Source organism: Theropithecus gelada, chromosome 9 (genome assembly GCF_003255815.1).
Source record: "Theropithecus gelada isolate Dixy chromosome 9, Tgel_1.0, whole genome shotgun sequence".
NCBI lineage: Eukaryota > Metazoa > Chordata > Mammalia > Primates > Cercopithecidae > Theropithecus > Theropithecus gelada.
The window spans coordinates 32517157-32538938 of record NC_037677.1 but is presented as its reverse complement, the minus strand read 5'-3'; the positions used below and the strand labels follow the sequence as shown (position 1 = coordinate 32538938).

Here is a 21782-nt window from a genome sequence, read left to right as displayed (position 1 = left end):
CATGCGTAGTACCTGCACATCCTCTGCAGTCTGTAACACAGACCCTGTCCCTTCTATGTAGCTTCCATATCTGAAAAATCAACACAACTATTATGCAGCACCTGATGTATGTGTTAATGCTATATTTCTTAAATATTTTTGAATGAATTAATCAATCTACACAGTTACATCCTTCTGAAATATCTGGAATAATGTCACATAAATATCATTTGTAGGTAAAAAATTACTAGGTAAAAGACATAAGATAGTTCCATTTAAATGTCTCAGAAATGGGCCGGGCACAATGGCTAATGCCTGTAATCCCAGCACTTTGGGAGGCCGAGGCTGGTGGACCACCTGAGGTCAGGAGTTTGAGGTCAGCCTGGCCAACATGGTGAAATCCCAGGCATGGTGGTAAGTGCCTGTAATCCCAGCTACTCAGGAGACTGAGGTAGGAGAATCTCTTAAACCTGGAAGGCAGAGGTTGCAGTGAGCCGAGATCACGCTGCTGCACTCCAGCCTGGGCAACAGAGTGAGACTCTGTCTCAAAAAGTAAATGATAATAATAAATAATAAATGTCTCAAAAATGAAACATGGCACAGTTTTTCTAGTTGAATAGACACCACTGAATTATGAACTATAAGTTGTTATTTCTTTGTATTAATTGTCCCATCTTGAATGTTCACCACTGGAAAGGATGCACTTTATATTCAAATATAATTCAATAGTGGCTCCCCTGCCACATTAACCCAAATGCTGTATAGGTGAAAAGAAATTGCTGCCATTTTCATCATGCTTGAACCATCATTTCCTCTCAGGAACCCACCACCCTGCCCTCTAACACCATGGCAAACACAGTGCCACTGAGCCTATGTCTGCTTGTCATTTAATACAGTACGATTTTATGATCACTTAGACCATTATATAAAAAAACTACACAGAAAATATAAAACACTTCAGAAATGCAAGTCATTAGCAGTATGTCTTTCTCTAAGATTATTGCCAAGCTGGCCGTTCAACATTTTAGCATTATTTCTTTTTTACAAATAAAACAGTTTAAAATAAGAATTAGAGGGAAAAAGTCAAACCAGGAAAAAAACAATTTTTTTCAAACTGTCTTTTTCATATATATTACACATATAAATATGTGTGTATATACACATAGTATCTATACCAAAATAAATTTTACAATCAGGCTTCTTTTATGTCATCTGTATAATTAGAAAAGAATTTCAAGGTTGTTTATTACAAAATTGCTAAGTCTTATTTTATGAGAGTCCTAAACAGAACCTATTGAACTTGGTAATTGACAACAGCCCAGTGAAGTCTTTCAAGGTAATGGAAAGCAATAAACTCTTTCCCCTGAAGTACAAGGGCAGAGTATAATAAAGTCAGAATGAGTCTGGTATGGTTATATTGGGGTACAGGATATCATACAAGATATTAATAGCTAGCTAGAAGGTAAGAACAGAAAGCCTGAATTGACAAATCATACAACTACCTATCAAATGAGGTTGAGTAGCATTCAGAAAGCAGAGACAGAGATCCTTGGCAAAATTTTTCTTTTTGTTTGAGACAGAGTCTCACTCTGTCATCCAGGCTGTAGTGCAGTGGTGTGATCTCAGCTCACTGCAACCATTGCCCCCCAGATTCAAGTGATTCTCCTGCCTCAGTCTCCCAAGTAGCTGGGATTGCAAGCGCCCACCACCATGCCTGGCTAATTTTTGTAGTTTTAGTAGAGACAGGGTTTCACCATGATGGCCAGGCTAGTCTCAAACTCCTGACCTCAGGTGATCTATCTGCCTCAGCCTCCCAAAGTGTTGAGATTACAGGCATGAGCCACCATGCCCAGCCAAAATTTTTCTTAAAAAGCTCTAATTTTCCCCTTTCTAGGTTTAAAAAAATTAGTGAGAAATGTATTAAATGTTCAAGAAATAACCCAAAGGAAGCCCTCTAAATGTTCATGAATAGGTAGCCAGTAAATTATATAATATACCTATACAATGAAAACAGAAAGTCCTTTAAGTACTGATATGCGATAATATTCTATTTATATTGTGCAGTGAAAAAAGGGGCATATATATAGTATCCTGCCATTTACTTAAAAAGGGGGATAAATATAGATGGATATTTAAATACACTTTCAGATACAATACCTCTGGAAGATTATACAGTAAACCGCTATCATTGGTTGTATGTGGGGAGAAGAACTGAATGGTCAAGAGATAGAAATGGAATGGAGTCTTACAATCTTAGTTATCTTTTGGGGAACCATGGGCATATATCACTTATGTAAAAACCTGAATAAAATTTAAATTTAAAAGTTACTCTAATATTCTCCAGATGACTCAATATTACTTCTTTAGATTAAAATTTAATTTCTTATTATACATTGATCATAAGAGTGAACACAATTCTTTTGAGATACGATGTACCACAGAAGTGCTAAAGAATTAGCACCCCATCTCTACTGAAAATACAAAAAATTAGCCGGGCGAGGTGGTAGCTGTAGTCCCAGCTACTCGGGAGGCTGAGGCAGGAGAATGGTGTGAACCCGGCAGGCAGAGCTTGCAGTGAGCAGAGATGGCGCCACTGCACTCCAGCCTGGGCAGCAGAGTGAGACTCCGACTCAAAAAAAAAAAAAAAAAAAAAAAAAGAATTAGCAAGTAATAGTCTACAGAAACCATGTTTCCACTATGGGTATTTAAGCTCCTATGAAGGTCACCAAACAAATGACATTGTCTTTTATGAGCACTTTTGTGGGTGGTGCACATAATGTTCTGCCAAACGGAATTTTTACTTGTGTTCTATTGGAACATGAAGCAGGCAATTAAGGGAAAATACATCATTCTAGCAAAAACATTTTATAAAATGCTCCTTGTTTTTAGAAGAACTTAAAGAAACAATAGCTTTTAAAAACCTGGTTATTTTGGATACAGAACGAATAGATCTTTAAAACCTACCCTTTGGTAAAGCACACGGACCTTCTACAAGTGGGCTGAACAATGTCCAATAGAAGAGCATATCGCAGCAATGACTTTGGTGGTAAAAGATACTGGTTCATGTCAGTGTCATCTTCAAGAAAATCTTTTAGCATTTTCACAGAGAGATCACTATCTTGTTGATTTTTCCTGTGAATTTCTTCTGCAGTTTCAAGCTTAAAAAGAATGGCATCTTTTCCAGAACACTGTGTGCTGCTATCAAAGCTAATATTTGGTTCAATGTTCTTTTCTTGAATTTTATTTTCTACATCCATTGTATCTTTTTGTGGATGTACAGATTCAATTTTGGGGAACTGCATCAGTACCTGGCATTACATAAAAATAAACAAATTGTCAAAAGTTTCATTAAAAATAAGAGAAATTAATAATGTCCAGTCAACATTATGAAAAAAACCTCATTAGTCTTTATGGAGTTGCCATTAAAAGACAGAAATTGTGGTTTACTTGTATTTGCACAAATTATTACAAGTTATTAATCATACAGCTATATTGTCATCAGGCTACAGATGATTTATTTCATGGATTAGTGTTTACAGTATTTATTAATAAAAACATTCAATAAAGTAATAGAAAGTGTACTGAATATAGATAAATCATACTTGTATCCTATTTGGAAAAGAAGTTTAGAAAGCAACACTAATAATTCCAGAAAACGTGTTTTGGATCAAGTTTTGCCATACTCCTTCATTAAAAAGGAAAAACCGAAACATAGCTATGATCTAAAGGAAAACTAGCAATTAAAAAAAGAAAAGCGCTTTTCACTGTGAAAGGTTATTTCTACTCATGAGTCCCATGGGAAAAACTTGCTTCTGCAAAACATATAACCGTGTATAAAGTCCTATTTTGTAAAAGGAAAACCGTTCCAGGAATTTTTAATGATGAAGTCTTTGAAGTCAATGTATAAAATTAATATTAACTTAATACAATGTATAAGGTGTATTAACTCTACATTTGGAATTGGCTACTATGGAAAGGGAGCAATATTAGTATTATGTGATAAGGGGATTGAGGTGACACTACCAATCCTTTATTAGTAGACATGACTTTTGTGTCCTTACCTATGAAAGTTAAGGAGAGTTTCACTGAAACGCCAAAACTCAGTTATCCATCCCTGTTTTTTGACCTAAGCATGTAAAACTGCTCACATAATTAGAGATTCTATCTGTAGCAATTGAGCATTTTATTCTAGCTTGTACTAATCATTACTATATTTTAATCAATTAAGCTAAATAGCATTGGCTTTAAAGAAAATGCAACAAATGTGTTAAAATACTTGTAAGCCACTTTTAAGATAAAATATTAAATTTTATCAAAAGTAACCAATAGCTTCTATGGGAAAGATAAAATGATAAATGCAAAACAGTCAACAGTCAAAAGGGAACTTATGGGGGAAGGAGGAAGATAACAATACTAATGATAAGTTTTTTAACTCATTTGTTTTCCAATGAGGAAAAGAAAATTTGTTCTGTTTTGTTTTTGTTTTTGTTTTGTTTAAACCAATAAAAGTGGCAAGAGGAAAATGGCCTTGAAGAGGGACCTAGGGCATGGTCTATACTTTACATTCCACAGGACACAGAGACACTTACACAAAGTAGTTCTTGAAAATAAATTAGCAGACTAATATATATTTACAATAAATAAGTCATAACACTCATAATAAAATTCCAATAATAATACCTGACCAGGGGCTTGAAAAGGTAATGGTTCGGACTGAAGCTTTGCAATAAGAAAATACCGTAGCCTTGAATTTGGAATGCCAAGCTGTAAGCAAAGCAAAGCAGTTAGTTACTCTAGAAAATTAAAGAGAGCGGTACTAACTTTAGCAACAAGTTAAACAACAACAACAAAAAACTCATACGAGTCTAAACTTAGCTTCTACCAGAGCAAAATTTGCTACGGATTTGTAGAAGACTCCATTGTAGTATATTCTAAACTATTAAGCTGCTACTTTGTACTTTTATTTGAATGAGTTAAAGATTGAAGCTGACAAATATATCTACAAGTCACTTCCGTTTTATATTTCCCAGCTAAGACGTACTATAGATATTTTTACATTCATTATTGATAATATAGTAATAATTTAAAAATTCAAATATAGCTATTCTTGGCTATTTATTACCTCATTTTGTTAAAAAGGATGATTCACTATGTTTTACAAACTAAAAGGCAATAAATATGAAATAAATTTAAAGAAATCAAATATGTTGCCAATTTCCACAGCTTGTATCTTGAATTTTTATAATGGGTTTTCTATTAATTTCTGGGCAAAGAACAATATAATATGACTAAAGATCACAAGAAACTAACAAGAACAATAAAAAGCTGACAGCAACACTTGCAAAATTCAAATCTGTCAAGTAACTTGTCTTATTATGATCAATTATTTAAATTTCTTATCCATGAAATGGAAGCAGTGTTTTCAACTTAATGTTATGTCCCCAAAGCAGTAGTTAGAAAGTTACTACATGTTTGTTTTGTTTTCTATTTTGGATTATTTTGAAACATTAACATTATTAATTATTAACATTATTAACACCGAGTTTGGAAATACCAAACTTGACATATTTTAAAATATGCTATCCTTTGCTCTCTAAAAGAAAAATATAGTCTCTCTTTCAAGCTATATAATTTTTTTCATGAAATATGTGTGAATGAATTTATATGCAAGCACTCAACTCTTTGGGAAGGAAGATCCATAATCTAAACTATTTTCAGAGTTTACCTATAATATTATCCAAAATAAAGCCATTCTGCTTATTGAATCAAATTTCCTTTGAGAAAAAAAGCCTTTAAATTATAATTTATGTAAGCATTTATAACTGTGGTACCTACAGAGGTTGGAGATAATAGAAACTCTTGGTACTGAAAGCCACAATTTTCTATTGTTTGTATGAAGAGGTCTCTGAAAAGGAGGAATAAAAAAAGCTTTCATTCGTTACTTGGAAAGGTGGTTCTTATTTAAATAATGTACACAAAAACTCTTTTTTTTTTTTTGAGACAGAGTCTCGCTCTGTCACCCAGGCTGGAGTACAGTGGCACAATCTCGGCTCACCGCATCCTCCGCCTGCCGGGTTCAAGCAATTCTCTGCCTTAGTCTCCTGAGTAGCTGGGATTACAGGTGCCCACCACCACACCTGGCTAATCTTTTTGTATTTTTAGTAGAGACAGGGTTTCGCCATCTTGGCCAGGCTGGTCTTGAACTCCTGACCTCATGATCCACCAGCTTCGGCCTCCCAAAGTGCTGGGATTACCGGCGTGAGCCACCGCGCCCGGTCCACAAAACCTCATTTTAAGTGAAAACTGTAACTTCACTTGTTTAGAAAGATAATGACCTACGTTTTTACTAAGTTCAGCACCTGAGAAATAATATTGAATCAAAAGATATAGATAATTCTTTATTACAAATAAATAAAGCTGCCAGATAAATTATCCAAATTGATGAAAGTTAGAATTGCTAATCTAGTGATGATCAATCTGCCATGGGAACTAGAACTCTATCTTCTTCAAGGTAGCCAGTCAGATGGGAGCACTGTTACAGACAGCAGCTGACGCAAGGACTGGGGTGATGCTTTCTCTCCAGCTGAGCCACCATCTGAAAGAACCCCAACACAGGGATTCTTCCTGCATCCAGCTGTAGGGCAGAAAATACTTGCCAACAGGACCAATTCTTACTGAAAACATTTCCACTTACACAGAAATAAGCACCAATATAAATGGCTAAAATTGAGAAATGCCATTCTTACTAACCACTTACTCCAGAAAAATTCGAAAACATCAAAAGAGAAGAGAATCAGTTGAACAAAACTTTGTAATACTTTATATTATTAGTCAAAATCAACACTGATGAATTTAACATATAAAATGTCAGAATGTATGCACTGGTTTTTAAGATTTTTATTTCACAACAGTTCCTACTATAAGATATATCAAGTCTAAGATGTGTATGCAAGACAAACACATTTTTTTTTACCTTGTAGAAGATACTTCAAAACCTTTAACATTTTCCAAAAGAATATACTTTGGTAATTTTTGTAATCTAAAAAAAAAAAAACACAAACAAATGGAATTCTAAATATCTCATTACTAAGAAGAAAAAGTAAAGAAAATCATTACTTGTGGGAAATATGAGGTAAGTAATTTTCTGAACTATTTTTAAAATGGAATTTTATAAGGCTGGAGACAACTTATATTTTATTCATTTTTCCCTTAAACATGGCACACTTGATAAAGTTAACATTTAAAATGTTAATTTCCATTGGAGTTTATCTCAAACATGGGTTCACACAGAGCCTCTGTGGTGACAACTGAAAGGGCTGCTACTCATATAGAAGGGTGGCTTTAAGGGTTTGCACTTATTTCTAGGCCATGGGTAACAGCATTCACTAACATTAGCACCATTTGCATCAACACTATGAACAGAGGCAGTAGAAGCTAGCTATTAGGCTGTGATTCCCTGTCACTTACTGTGGTGACAAGCGTGGAATTGTGAAACATTTGCAGTTATTCTATTAGTCATGGTAGGAGAAGATAAATGACATGCACAATATCTCAAGGCAGCATGTATAAATGGCTATCCTCTATAAAATGACAAACATCACATTCTTCCAGACCTGGAGTTTCAAATTAAGGGTAAGCTTGTACAGGAACCAAACTTTTTACCTTGGGAGAATATCGAGAATATGTAAGAAGCTATTCGTCCTTGAATCAGTCATATCACCCTGCCGGCCAATCCTAAAGCGGTAAAAAAACCACACGCACAAAAAAAGTTTATCAATAATCTGATAAAAAGATGTCAAATCACTTTTTAAGTCAAAACAGAGAATAAAAATAAGTTGGTGCTCACAAAAAATAGGGTCATCTTTGTTGTTACAGAGAAAAAAAATACATTTATTCATTTAAAAAGAAAAAAGGGGTCCAGGCGCAGTGGATCACACCTGTAATCCCAGCACTTTCGGAGGTGAGGCAGGTGAATCACTTGAGGTCAGGAGTTTGGGACCAGCCTGGCTGACATGGTGAAATACTGTCTCTACTAAAAATACAAAAATTAGGCCGAGTGTGGTGGCTCACAGCTGTAATCCCAGCACTTCGGAAGGCTGAGGTGGGCAGAACACTTGAGCCCGGGAGTTCCAGACCAGTCTGGCCAACATGGCAAAACTCCATCTCTACTAAAAATGCAAAAATTAGCCAGGCACGGTGGGGCACGCCTGTAATCCCACCTACTCAGGAGGCTGAGGCACAAGAATTGCTTGAACCTGGAAGGCAGAGGTTGAAAAGAAAAAAAATCCTTACATACCTAACAAGTACACTTAAAATTTATCTTTATAAAACAATATGACAAATGACTTATATTAATCAAAAAAGAACAAGAAGTCAATGCAGAATAAAACCAACTGTTCTCTTAAAATCACTTTGTTTAGAAAACACACACACACGTGCTGGCTGACTGACTATACTTTTTGCTCTCCCCTTGGTGGTATAACGAGAGTTCAGATGAATGAGCTGCTGAATGGAGTAGCAACCTGAAGCTAATGGCACTGGTGGCCAATCTAAGACAATCAAAGCAGTAGGTAAAACTAACACAATTTTGTCCAAAGTAAATAGGAGAGACTTAAGCTGAAGGCTAGATTCTATAAGCAGGAGGTTAGAGTAACTAGGGTCAAAACGAGTCATGTAAACAGGCAGTATTTGGGCTAGCAAGTAGATCCTACAAATAAGATTCACAACATGACCAAAGATAAAGCAGAAATGAAGACTTGAATTGAGCCTGAGCAGCAGGAACAGAGGACCAGGGTTCAAAAGCATCCTATTTATCTTCAGAGTCTTAAATAAGTTACTTGGCATCGTCGGTCAGTTTCCTCACACCTGATAGCAGGACCAAAACCATCAGTGGACCTGAGGTTCAGCTATGGGATTAGACTGGATGTGAACAGACTTCTCAGAAATCTTCAGTTCTTATTCTGTCCTTTCCTGTCAGACTTTCACATGAGGACTACAGAATCAGTTACTCCTGCCATCAGCAGCTGGAGCTGTGCTAAGACAAGGGGGAGATGGGAGTAGGAAAGCTACGGGGCCCTCTGCAGTATTACCTGAGGCTTCACAGAGTTGGAGCTGCATTCCGCTGGGTATAACCTGCTCACTGTACTCCGCAGGCCACACTCTCACACTCTCATACTCCACTAGAGCCACCCTGAGATGGAATGGCCTCTGCCTGCTCTGATAAACTCCTAATCTACTTCCAGACACAGTTCAGACATCACCTCTGAAAGAATTCCCTTCTCTTGGTATGCAGCAAGCCCTTTTCTCCTCTGAACTCCTGTGACACTTTCAGCATTCTTTTATTATATAACTTATAAGATAATTTAAGATAACATTATAAGATAATTATTTGTCAGCCATTCCCATTAGACTATAAGCTCCCAAAAGACAGGAACTACAGCATCAAAAATAATGCCTGGCCGGGCGCGGTGGCTCAAGCCTGTAATCCCAGCACTTTGGGAGGCCGAGACGGGCGGATCACAAGGTCGGGAGATCGAGACCATCCTGGCTAACACGGTGAAACCCCGCCTCTACTAAAAAATACAAAAAACTAGCCGGGCGAGGTGGTGGGCGCCTATACTCCCAGCTACTCGGGAGGCTGAGGCAGGAGAATGGCGGGAACCCGGGAGGCAGAGCTTGCAGTGAGCTGAGATCCCGCCACTGCACTCCAGCCTGGGTGACAGAGTGAGACTCCGTCTCAAAAAAAAAAAAAAAAAAAAAATGCCTGGCTTGGAGGTGAACAATAAATCCTTGGGAAATTCATTTCCTAGAGAATTGTTTAAATAAATCCAAACCTAGATGGAAATTTAGCATTAGAATATTCATTCATTGAATTAGACTGCTTATTACATATTATATTCTACTTAAAATCATGGAATATATAAAATGATTGACAAATCTTGGCTCTGACATTCTTTAATTGTATATCCTTGAGAAAACTAACCTTTCTATGCCCCAGTTTCTCATCTGTAAAATCATTATAACAGCAATGGCTACCCCATAAGCTTGTTAAATTAAATGACATCCTCTGCGTAAGACACTTAGAGGATTACTACTGCTATTATCATTTAAAATAATTCAAAAGACTCTTATTAAAAATATCTAAATGAAGATGAATTAGTCAAGATTTGGTTGAAGATATAATTTCCTGAAACATATAGCCAAATATTTATATATACACACACATATATATAATTTTTTTAATGAAGAGATTATAATGTTGCTGTGAAAAGTCAGAATTATTCAATGTACATATGAATTTTAAGAAATGTAAAGTTCACAAGTGCATGCTTAACTAGCTTTTAAATTCTACAATTAAGCAATTTAGGACTTGAATATTTATAGCGGAAATTCACTTTGCTTAATCAGTATTAGAAAGATATTCTTGAATGCTCATTAGTTTAAATGAATTAAGGTAATTTGGGCTGGAAATAAACATTGTGTCTTAGGTAAGTATAAAAGAGGTATCCTACAGTATTGCATATCTGCTTTTGACCAAATTAATTTGCTCATCTGGTAGCAATTGCTATTTCCTTTGTGATTAATGCTTAATTATAAATATGAATGGAGGCTGGGCACGGTGGCTCCGCCTGTAATCCCAGCACATTGGGAGGTCGAGGTGGGAGGATAGCTTGAGCCCGGGGCTTTCAGGCCAGCCATGGCAACATAGTGAGATGCCATCTCTACAAAAAATTTAAAAATTAGCTGGGTATGGCAGTGTATACCTTTAGTCCCAGCTACTCAGGAGGCTGAGGCAGAAGGATTGCTTGAACCTGGGAGATTAAGGCTGCAGGGAGCTGTGATCATGCTAATGTACTGCAGCCTGGGTGACAGAGCAAGACCCTGTCCCAATAATTATTATTTAAAAATAAATACATACAAACATAAGTAGATAAAAAGATTTATGAAAAAATTTCCAAACTATGAAATGCAGCTAATAAACTTCAAAGTGTCCATGCTTGACACTATGGTATACTTTGATTTAGTAAGTCCTTCAAAAGCACTTTCTCAACACTTGATACGGTTTGGCTGTGTCCCCATCCAAATCTCATCTTGAATTTCCACGTGTTGTGGGAGGGACCTGGTGGGAGGTAACTGAATCGTGGGGGCAGGTCTCTGCTGTGCTGTTCTTGTGACAGTGAATAAGTCTCATGAGAGCTGATGGTTCTATAAAGGGCAGTTTCCCTGCACAACCTCTCTCCCTTTACCTGCTGCCTATAACTTGTTCCTCCTTGCCTTCCGCCATGATTGTGAGGTTTCCCTAGCCACATGGAACTGTAAGTCTAGGAAACCTCTTTTTTTGTAAATTGCCTAGTCTCAGGTATGTCTTTATCAGCAGCATCAAAATGGACCGATACAACATTGAAATATTTATGACACATACCTTGTGAATGGCTGGCATGGAGGGCTCATTAAAATCATATCAAAAGATAATCTGTCAAACTCTTCGAGTGTAATGCCCTGAGGAATGAACATTTGGGGGAACAAAAACATAAAAACGGATAGAATAGGGAAGAAGGAAAATACTAACTATAACTAAATATATCAGAAACTGAAACAGTTTATAATACAATGCTTGTCAAATCAACTTTGGCTAACTAACTTCTCAAAACAATACTGTGAAGGAAGTGGGGCAGTAAACTGAAGCTATAAGAAATTAAGTGACTTCCCCCAAGTTCCCAGCACCAGCCCAGAGCTGGAACAATTGTTTCCTGGATCCTAAGCACATCTGGCCTGTATCACGCCTCAAGTGTAACACTGCTGTTTTCTGGAGTAAAACATGGAGAACCTTATTTTATAATTGACAATTTTCATGGGGATGGGGTCTAGGAAATTTTTAAATACCTACCTGTCAATAATGTTCTTTATTTAGCAAATGTGATATGCAGACCAGTCACCATCCCTTTCATATACATCTGTTAATATATTATCAAATGGAAAAGGGCCTAATTCTCAGATAGCCACAAATATTTGCAGTTGTGTGCAATGAACTTCAAATGATTGTTGACAAGATGAATCAAAAGAATTCCTAATGGGCTAACTAGCTGAGAACTGTGCTATGTTTGCTCCCTTTCTATATCTCAGAAGACAAACACAGGGAAGCACACGTCAGGGGTTTGCCAACTCACATTAAGCACTCTCAGTGCACATCTTTAGCTAGAAACTTAAAGAAATCAGTCCAGAATCAAAACCTTCCTAATTATAACCTACTTCTAAGAAGTTCAAGCACATGAATAAAGCAGGAAAAGCTTTACTCTGAATTCTGTAAAGAGTGAGTTAACGTGGGAACATGTCAGTTGTCTCCATTGTATTAACAGTTTGAATGTGCATGTCTTATCAGTTTTTGATCATAGGATTTTAAATAATTACAGATACATCTGTGAAAATGAAATCAAAATTAGATATTGAAAATTTCCTAAAGCACTTCTCGACTCCGCAGTGCTAAGGAAAGCAATCTGAAAATTCTACACTAAGCAGTCAGCCAGAACACACGGGGCAGGGTATTAGCACATCGCATTCAAGTTCAACAGCCTGTATATACAGGGCCATTATGATAAGCAACTGGACATGGAATGATAACAGCTAAATTCCTAAAACTAAAGTAAAAATAAAACAACAATCTCTCATAGCAATTATTCCAGTGGCATCCTATGTCTAGAATCAAAAGGAAGTAAACAGAGTCAATGTCTCTAATACAGCTAGCCACTAAAAAAGTTACAGCTTTAACAGATTCTTTTTTTATATATACATACTTTAAGTTCTGGGGTACATGTGCACAACGTGCAGGTTTGTTACGTATGTATACATGTGCCATGTTGGTGTGCTGCACCCATTAAAACTCATCATTTACATTAGGTATTTCTCCTAATGCTATCCCTCCCCCACCCCTCCACCCCATGACAGGACCCAGTGTGTGATGTTCCCCACCCTGTGTCCAAGTGTTCTCATTTTTCAATTCCCACCTATGAGTGAGAACATGCGGTGTTTGGTTTTCTGTCCTTGCGATAGTTTGCTCAGAATGATCGTTTCCAGCTTCATCCATGTCCCTGCAAAGGACATGAACTCATCCTTTTTTATGGCTGCACAGTATTCCATGGTGTATATGTGCCACATTTTCTTAATCCAGTCTGTCACTGATGGACATTTGAGTTGGTTCCAAGTCTTTGCTATTGTGAATAGTGCCACAAGAAACATACGTGTGTATGTGTCTTTATGACAGCATGATTTATAATCCTTTGGGTATGTGCTAAGTAATGGGATGGCTGGGTCAAATGGTATTTCTAGTTCTAGATCCTTGAGGAATCGTCACACTGTCTTCCACAATGGTTTAACTAGTTTACAGTCCCACCAACAGTGTAAAAGTGTTCCTGTTTCTCCACATCCTCTCCAGCACCCGTTGTTTCCTGACTTTTTAATGATCGCCATTCTAACTGGTGTGAGATGGTATCTCATTGTGGTTTTGATTTGCATTTCTCTGATGGCCAGTGATGATGAGCATTTTTTGAAAATAGTGATTTTTTGATAGTGTAGGCCAACTGATAAGGCAATTAGGCAAAAATTCATCACTAAATTGAACCATTCACAACTTATTTAACCTGGTATTCTAGGTCAATGAAAATGTATTTGGATTAAATAAAGCAGTCACGGAAATACACAGGTTATCTTTAATGACTAAATATTTTAAAGCCAATGGAAATTGACTTTTTACATTATATGACTATACAAGTTAAGGAAAACACTTTTGCTTTCAGACAATATTAGATCAGGTCAGTGTGCTAACATTGTTCATCCCGTGTTGACTGGCAGGTGTATATGTCCCTCTGCCTGCCTTCTTGCTTATTTTCTCAGAAAGTTTCCTGGCTATTCTTAAACTTAATTTTCATTTGAACTTTAGGAAGAACTTGGCAGATTAGAAAACAACAACTTTTGACTATTTTATTGAAGTTTTAGTGAAAGAGAGCCAATATTTTTACAATATTCAGCCATCCTATCCAAAACCACAGTACGCTTTCATCATTTTCAAGTCTCTTTAACCTCCATATGAATTAGATTTCTTGTTATATAGATTCTTGTGTCATTACTAAAAATAGGAACTTTCTCCTATTATGTTTCCTAGTAGGTTTTTGTTTGTATATAGTATGCAATAGGTTAGCATATTTTTGTAGCCAGCCTCCTTATTAAAGCACTAAGTATTCCTCAGATACTATTTTTGCTTAACTTGTTAGTGTTTTCTGGCATATTCAATCACATTTTTAAATCTCTATTTCTATTTATATGATATTTCTCTGTGTAAGTGCATTAGCTAACAGTTCCACAACAATATCAAGTAGTCATGCTAATGGTGGACATCCTTGTCTTTTTATTATTTTAGTGAGAATACTTTTAAAGTTTCACCATTTGGTATGTTACTGGGTTTAGACGTGTGTATGTGTGTGTGTGTGTGTGTGTGTGTGTGTGTGTGTGTATGTGCAGTCAAGGTCTCGGGCAACCAGGCCAGCAGTCATGCTCTCGGAACATTTGCATACTTAGTCCCAGAGCCTTCATTCCGAGGTCTCCTTATCTGAGGCCTCGAGCAGAACTTCTCTGCCAAGGCCTCCTTGTGTGGGGAGGTGTGGGAAACCCTGAAGACCCTGACAACACTTGAAGAGTGTGCCACCCTGACTCAGTCCCCAGCACTTTTCCACTACTAACCCTCCCTGCTTGCCCTTCCCTTAAGGCCAAGGATTCCCTCAACAGTGAGAGGGCCCTCACATCTACACAGATCCATGGGTAAATGGAACCGGGAGAGTGGCGTTGTCTCTGCATTTAGATTCTTGCCAGTGACACCACCGTAAGTGAGTGAAGGCTTAACTCCTTTGTTTTTGGCTTGTTGCCTTAATTAGCTACTTTGATGCTCTGACAGCTGAGCTTTCTCTTTCCCAGCTCTGCTGAGACCCTGACAGTAATAACACCGAATAATGTCCTAAAAAATTGATAGCTTCATTTATCTGCAAAGACATATTTTTTGTGTCTCACTGCCTCTTCCCACTCAAATTACATTATTACTTCTACACTGCAAAGCTTTACACCTATTTTCTAACCATAGTTTTCCTCCTAACATGGCAGCTTCATTCCTGGGTTTTCTACTTTGATTCATCTCTTGCTTAGCTAGATTAAGTGATGGAATCATCTGTTCCAGAAGCGCTCATGGATGTTATATTGTAAGTTTCATTTTAGGAAATTTTTTATCTATTTTTACTAAGAGTTTTTGTTCCACTGGAGTCATTCTCTTCTTCAGAGGCATTAATGATCTTTATCATGGATCACTCTGTCTTCGGTAGCTAGCATTTACTCTACAATATGTAACTGGAGAAAGTGAAGAAAGAGATCAGAGATTGTTTTTGAAGCAATAATAGTCAAAACCCCCAAATTTGATGAAAATTATAAATAAGAAAAGCACCACAAGGTCCAAGCACTACAAATAAAGAAAAACATAAAAAGCACATCAAAATAAAACTTTTCAAAACATGTGATAAAGATAAAATCTTAAATGTAGACAGAGAAAGACACAATATATTAAGAGGAATGAAAACAGAAATTATTACAGACCTTAAGTCAGAAATTAAGCAACCCAGCTAACACTGGAAAGTATTAAAAGAAAACAGATTTTTACAAAAATATCTTTCAAAATGAATGCAATCAAAGATTCAGTGGGCCAGGCACAGTGGCTCATGCCTGCAATCCCAGCACTTTGAGAGGCTGATGTGGGAGGATCAGTTGAGCCCAAGAGTTTGAGACCAGCCTGGGCGACACAGTGAGATCCTGTCTCTCCAAAAAAGAAAAAAAAAAAAAAATCCATAAAAATTATATTTCACAATGAAGACAAAATAAAACACTTTTTTACTCAAAAGTACCAAGGTAATTTGTCCCTTTCTATATATACCCAATAAGAGACACTAAAGAAGGTTTTTCAGGAAGAAGAAAAATTATATCACATGCAAACTTTGATCTAAAACACGAGGATAAAAAGTGCTGAGGCATGGTGCAGTGGTTCACGCCTGTAATCCAGCACTTTGGGAGACCAAGGCGGGTGGATCATGAGGTCAGGAGATCGAGACTATCTTGGCTAACATAGTGAAACCCCGTCTCTACTAAAAATACAAAAAATAGCCGGGTGTGGTTGCAGGTTCCTGTAGTCCCGGCTAATCAGGAGACTGAGGCATGAGAATGGCGTGAATCTGGGAAGCGGAGCTTGCAGTAAGCTGAGATCAGGCCACTGCACTCCAGCCTGGGCGACACAGCAAGACTCTGTCTCAAAAAAAAAAAAAAAAAAAGCTGAAAATTGTAGATATATAGATAAATGTAAAAGACTTTTTGTGCTTTTTAAAAATTCTGTAATAGATATTTGACTACTTAATCCAAAAAATAGTAACAATGTATGTTGGTGGCTATAACATTTTTAGCAGTAAAATGCAAGACAAAATATCAAAATAGACCAGTAGGGGAAATTGGAGGTATACTGTGAAAATTTAAACATAAAGTGGTATAATGTTATTTGAAGGTGGGCTTCCACAAGTAATAGATGCATATTGTAAACCCTAGAGAATCCAATAAGAAAAAAAAAAACAAAGATAGATATAGATATGTAGATATTTAAAAAGAAATTTCAGTTTACATTGAATAAATACTATGACTAATTGTCTTAAAAAGGACATTAGTGAAGAATAACAAATTTTTTAAAAATCCAAATAGGCAAGAAAAGAGGGAAAAAGAAACAAAAGACAGATTAGAGAAAAAGAAAGCAAGTAACAAGGTAGTTAAATTAAGCTCGACCATATTATAACAAGATTAAATGTAAATGTTACAAAACTCCAATTAAAAGGCAGAGATTATAAGACTGAATAAGAAAAAAGATCCAACTATATTCTGCCTACAATAAGCCTAACTTAAATATAAAAATATAATTAGGATAAAATTAAAAGGATGAAAGTATATGTGCAAACAAACACTTTCAAATAGATAGCCTCAATAACCTTATAGCAATTTGAAAAATTAAATTCATAAACACCTTCCCAAAGGGGAAAAAACAAAAAAACAAAAAAAAAACTCCAGGACCAAAAGGCTTTACTAACAAAATTCTATCAAATGTTTATTGAGGAACTAATATCTGTTCCTCACAAACTCTTCCAGAAAATATGACCCTACTATTATTCTAATACTGAAACCATACTAAAACATTATGAAGAAAACACACAAAAAATTATGCAGGTAAATGCAAAAATTCTTAATAAAATATTAGCAAACTGGATCCAGTACTACATTAAAAAGATGATTCATCGTGACTAAGTAGGATTTATTCCAGGAATTGCAAGATTGATTTAATATTCAAAAAAGTAATTAATATAGTTACCATATTAAAGCATTAAAATGAAAAATAATATAGTCACATCAAAAGATTCAAAAAACATTTGAGAAAATTCAACACCAATTCATAATAAAAATTCTCAGAAATCAGATGTTAAGGAACTTTCTTAACCTGATAATAGGCATCTACAAAAAACTTTAACATCATACTAAATGACAAATGACTAAATACTACACTCCTAACATCTGGAAAAAAGCAAAGATATCCACTTTAACCCTTTTTAGTTAACATTGTACAACAGATCCCAGACAATGCAATAAGATAAGAAAAAAAAAGTCACAAATTGAAAGGGGAAAAGTAAAATTGTCTTTCAAACAATATAATTGCATATGGAGAAAATCCTTTAAAAATTCATTTTTGCCAGCGAGACTAATATGTGAATATAGAAGCCACAGGATAGAAAGCAATAAACAAAAATAAGTATATTTTTATATGCTAGCAACAAACAATTGGAAAATGAATTTCAAAAAGACTCACCTGTAATAGCACCAAACCCCACAAATATTTAGGGAAAAATTAACCAACATATGTGTGAGACTTATACACTAAGTATTAGAAAACATTGCTGATAAAAACTAAAGAAGACCTGAATAAAAGGAGATACCATATCTGTGCACTGGAAGACTCCATTTTATTAGGATGTCAGTTCTCCAAAAATGAATCAGTGCAATTTCAATCAGTTTTTTTTTTTTAAGAAATTAGCAAGCTGATCCTAATATTTACACAGAAATGTAAAGAATAGTGCAGCCAAATTAACCTAGAAAAAGAGAAACAAAAGTTCAAGAACATAACACTGCCTGAATTCAATATATACTATAAAGCTACAGCAATCAAAACAGTGTTACTGGTATAATAATAAACATAAATACTACTGAAGAGAAAGTTCAGAAATAGACCACACATACATGATTTTTTAACATAAAGGCATCAAAGAAATTGATTAGGGAAAGGACATTCTTTTCAGTAAATGGTTCTGGGACAACATTATGTCCCCTTGTAAGAAAACAAATAAATCTTGACCCATACCTCACAATCTACACAAAAAGTAACTTTAAATGTTCAAAGACCTAAATGTAAAACTAAAACTATAAAATTTCAGAAAACAGGAGAAAACTTGAGTAAGCAAAGATTCCTTAGGACACAAAAAACATGTCCTCTACAAGAAAAAACAAAAATGGTAACGTCTGTGTTTTGACAGACATAGTTAAGGAAATAAAAAGAGAAGCTACAGAATTGGAGAAGATATTTGTTATGCATATTTCTGACAACTTAAATCCAGAAAAGATAAACAACTCTCACAATTAAATAATAATAATACAAACACCCAAATAATAAAAATTGGGCAAGAAATTTATTGACAGAGAAGATATACAAATTGCCAATAAGCACACAAAAAGATACTCAACCTCATTAGTCATCAGGGAAATGTGAATTAAAAACCATAATACCACTACATGCTCACTAAAATGGCTAAAATTCAAAAGACCAGCAATATCAAGTGTTGGTAAGGATGTGAAATTTCTCAGTTAAACATTAATAGTGACAATGTAAAATGGTAAAAACACTTCAAAAACTTGGAAAATTTGGTATTTTCTCATAAAGTTTAATAAATTTAGGTATTTATCCACAATAAAGGAAAACTAAGATCCACACAGATTTGTACATATTTGCAACTTTACTTGTAATGGTAAAAAACTAGAAATGATTTAAATGTCTATAATAATGTGAATAGAGACACATATTGTAGTATATGATATTCTATTATACAAAATATTACTCAACAATAAAAAAGAGCAAACTACTGATATACAACAAAATATGATGAATTCCAAAACCATCAACACTAAACAAAAGCAGTTCCACTCAAAAGAATTACACTCTTATGATTTTATTTGTGATACACTAGAAAGGGAAAACTTAATCCATAATGAAAAGAAAGCAGATCCATCGTCGCCTGGGTTGAGGTTGGAGACTGACGGAAATGTGGCACTAAGAACAACTTAGCATGATGGAAATGTTCTAAGTCTTGATTGTGGTGGTGGTAGTTACACAGTTGATGATTGAGTCGAAACTCAAACTGCCCACTTAAAATTACATACAATAAACTACGTGTTTATTGCATGTAAATTATGGCTTCATGAGAAAATTTGTTTGTAAAATTTTTCATGATAAATTAGGAGAAAAAACACAATTTCTTTCTTTTTTTTATTTTTATTTTTGAGACAAAATCGCCCAGGCTGGAGTGCAGTGACGCGATCTTGGCTCACTGCAACCTCCGTCTCCCAGGTTCAAGTGATTCTCCTGCCTCAGCCTCCTGAGTAGCTGGGACTACAGGCTTATGCCACCACAGCTGGCTAATTTTTGTATTTTCAGTCGAGACCAGGTTTCACTATGTCAGCCAGGCTGGTCTACGAACTCCTGACCCCGTGATCCACCTGCTTCGGCCTCCCAAAGTGCTGAGATTACAGGCGTGAGCCACCGCGCCCGGCCAATTTCACATTATTTTAAAAATAACTCAACATAAATCAGTGTTTCAATACTTGTGCTGAAGTTACCACAGGTGAAAAAGGTTAACCTTGACAGGTTTGCTAAAATAAGAAGGATTCAGTAAAAGCCAATGACTTTCTCCCTTGTTCTTACTGCATACTATATATACTATGTAAGTATTTAATAAAAGTAAATACTTTTTCGAAGTTTGATATCACCACAGAACAAGCATTTAGAAGTCAAGCATATCCTTACATTTCAATTATTTCTCTGAGAGGCCAAAATATTGATCTCCCTCTCTATAGCTGGACATTTTTTTTTTGAGACAGAGTCTCGCTCAGTCGCCCAGGCTGGAGTGCAGTGGCGCGATCTCGGGTCACTGCAAGCTCCACCTCCTGGGTTCACGCCATTCTCCTGCCTCAGCCTCCCGAGTAGCTGGGACTACAGGCGCCCGCCACCACACCCGGCTAGTTTTTTGTATTTTTAGTAGAGACGGGGTTTCACCGTGTTAGCCAAGATGGTCTCGATCTCCTGACCTTGTGATCCATCCGTCTCGGCCTCCCAAAGTGCTGGGATTACAGGCGTGAGCCACCGCGCCCGGCCGCTGGACATTTTTTTTAAAGCATGCTATCTTCTGATAGGATATAAAATGTTAATTCCCTTCTCCTGAACTCTTAAATTTATATATGCTTTATCTTCCAATTAAGCCACCAGAAACCAGTATTTGCCAGTGTTTTTCAATCACATTTCCCTTGCAACATACTTATTAAAACAATGACAATTACTCACTTCAATTGTCTTGGCAAGTAACTGTGTGTGAGGAAAATTATACTTGTATACTTCATTAGCGACAGTGTTGACATCAATGGCAGCCACCACTTGTGCAGGTATACAGCTTTCTGTAATGACAAATGGAGTATCTTGAAAAGAAAAGTCCTTAAGTTCATTATAGAAAGAAATCAAAATAGCAGAATTTAGTAATCCATTTCCTTACTTCCTCATGCATTAGCCTGATCTCAGACTGTCAATGGAAGGTCAGGCCTGGGGAAGCCAGGCATGAAGTGAAATATTTGGATGTGGACTTCTGGTTCATCTCTCTAAACAGCATTCCAATGCTAAAGATAAGATTTAAATATTTTAGTGCTTACCTCTTATATTTGCTTTCCTCCCTCATTAAGAGACACACTTATAAGTCAAATAGAAAGTTTTCCTAAGTTAAACCAAAAATTGAAAAGTGAGGCATATTCTAAAAGCCCTATGATTTGGAACTTTATATAAATAAATTACCATTTGTCCTGTACCTTCTCACATTAATACAAAGCTGCTTCACAGTACCATTGAAAATGCTTTAAGTTTTTTCTTTTTTTTAGTAACAGCTTTATTGAGATGTAATTCACATTTGACAAAATTCACCCAATTAAAGCTTACATAAGTTTTTAAATGAGATGAACAATTAATTGGTATCCAAATGTAAATGGTTCATTTACCAACATCTTAAATGTTGACAGACCAGGAGACAATATAAGAAGAATAAGGGAAATAATTATAAAGGAATGTCTTCACTGCCCTTCTGTCTTGCTGGTGAAGAAAAGCATTTTCAAAATGTTTTCAGATTCAGAGAATTCTAGCATATTCTTTAATGTTAGTCAGAATTGGAACTCCACAATTGCAGCCATAGCTGTATTTTTAAATGACCACCCTCTTTCCCCAAACATGTATAAAACCAATTATGTGCATGCCCTGACCCAAGTCAGGAAAAAGTGTGAAGTTTTAAAAATAAAAGTATTTGAGACTTAAGAAAATCATCAGAGAAAACAATACAATATTATATAGTAGTTCCAAGTAGCCATTTCTTTAACACCATTAGCTGCTT

General features: G+C 35.9%; 1 protein-coding gene across 7 annotated transcripts in view; it reads right to left on the bottom strand.

The window, feature by feature from the left end:
* The window catches only part of TRDMT1 (tRNA aspartic acid methyltransferase 1), a 56349-nt gene that overhangs the window by 7068 nt on the left and 27499 nt on the right, over nt 1-21782 (bottom strand). For 2 of the 7 annotated variants that reach the window (XM_025396786.1, XM_025396788.1), the window contains exons 2-9: nt 20699-20808; nt 11402-11478; nt 7642-7713; nt 6953-7018; nt 5815-5884; nt 4660-4743; nt 2944-3287; nt 13-70 (exon numbers count right to left, since the gene is read on the bottom strand). In XM_025396786.1, the coding sequence (XP_025252571.1) occupies nt 13-70; nt 2944-3287; nt 4660-4743; nt 5815-5884; nt 6953-7018; nt 7642-7713; nt 11402-11478; nt 20699-20808 (881 nt within the window). The remainder of the gene's footprint in view (nt 1-12; nt 71-2943; nt 3288-4659; nt 4744-5814; nt 5885-6952; nt 7019-7641; nt 7714-11401; nt 11479-20698; nt 20809-21782) is intronic. The other 5 variants (XM_025396787.1, XM_025396789.1, XM_025396791.1 and 2 more) reach the window with 5 other exon arrangements.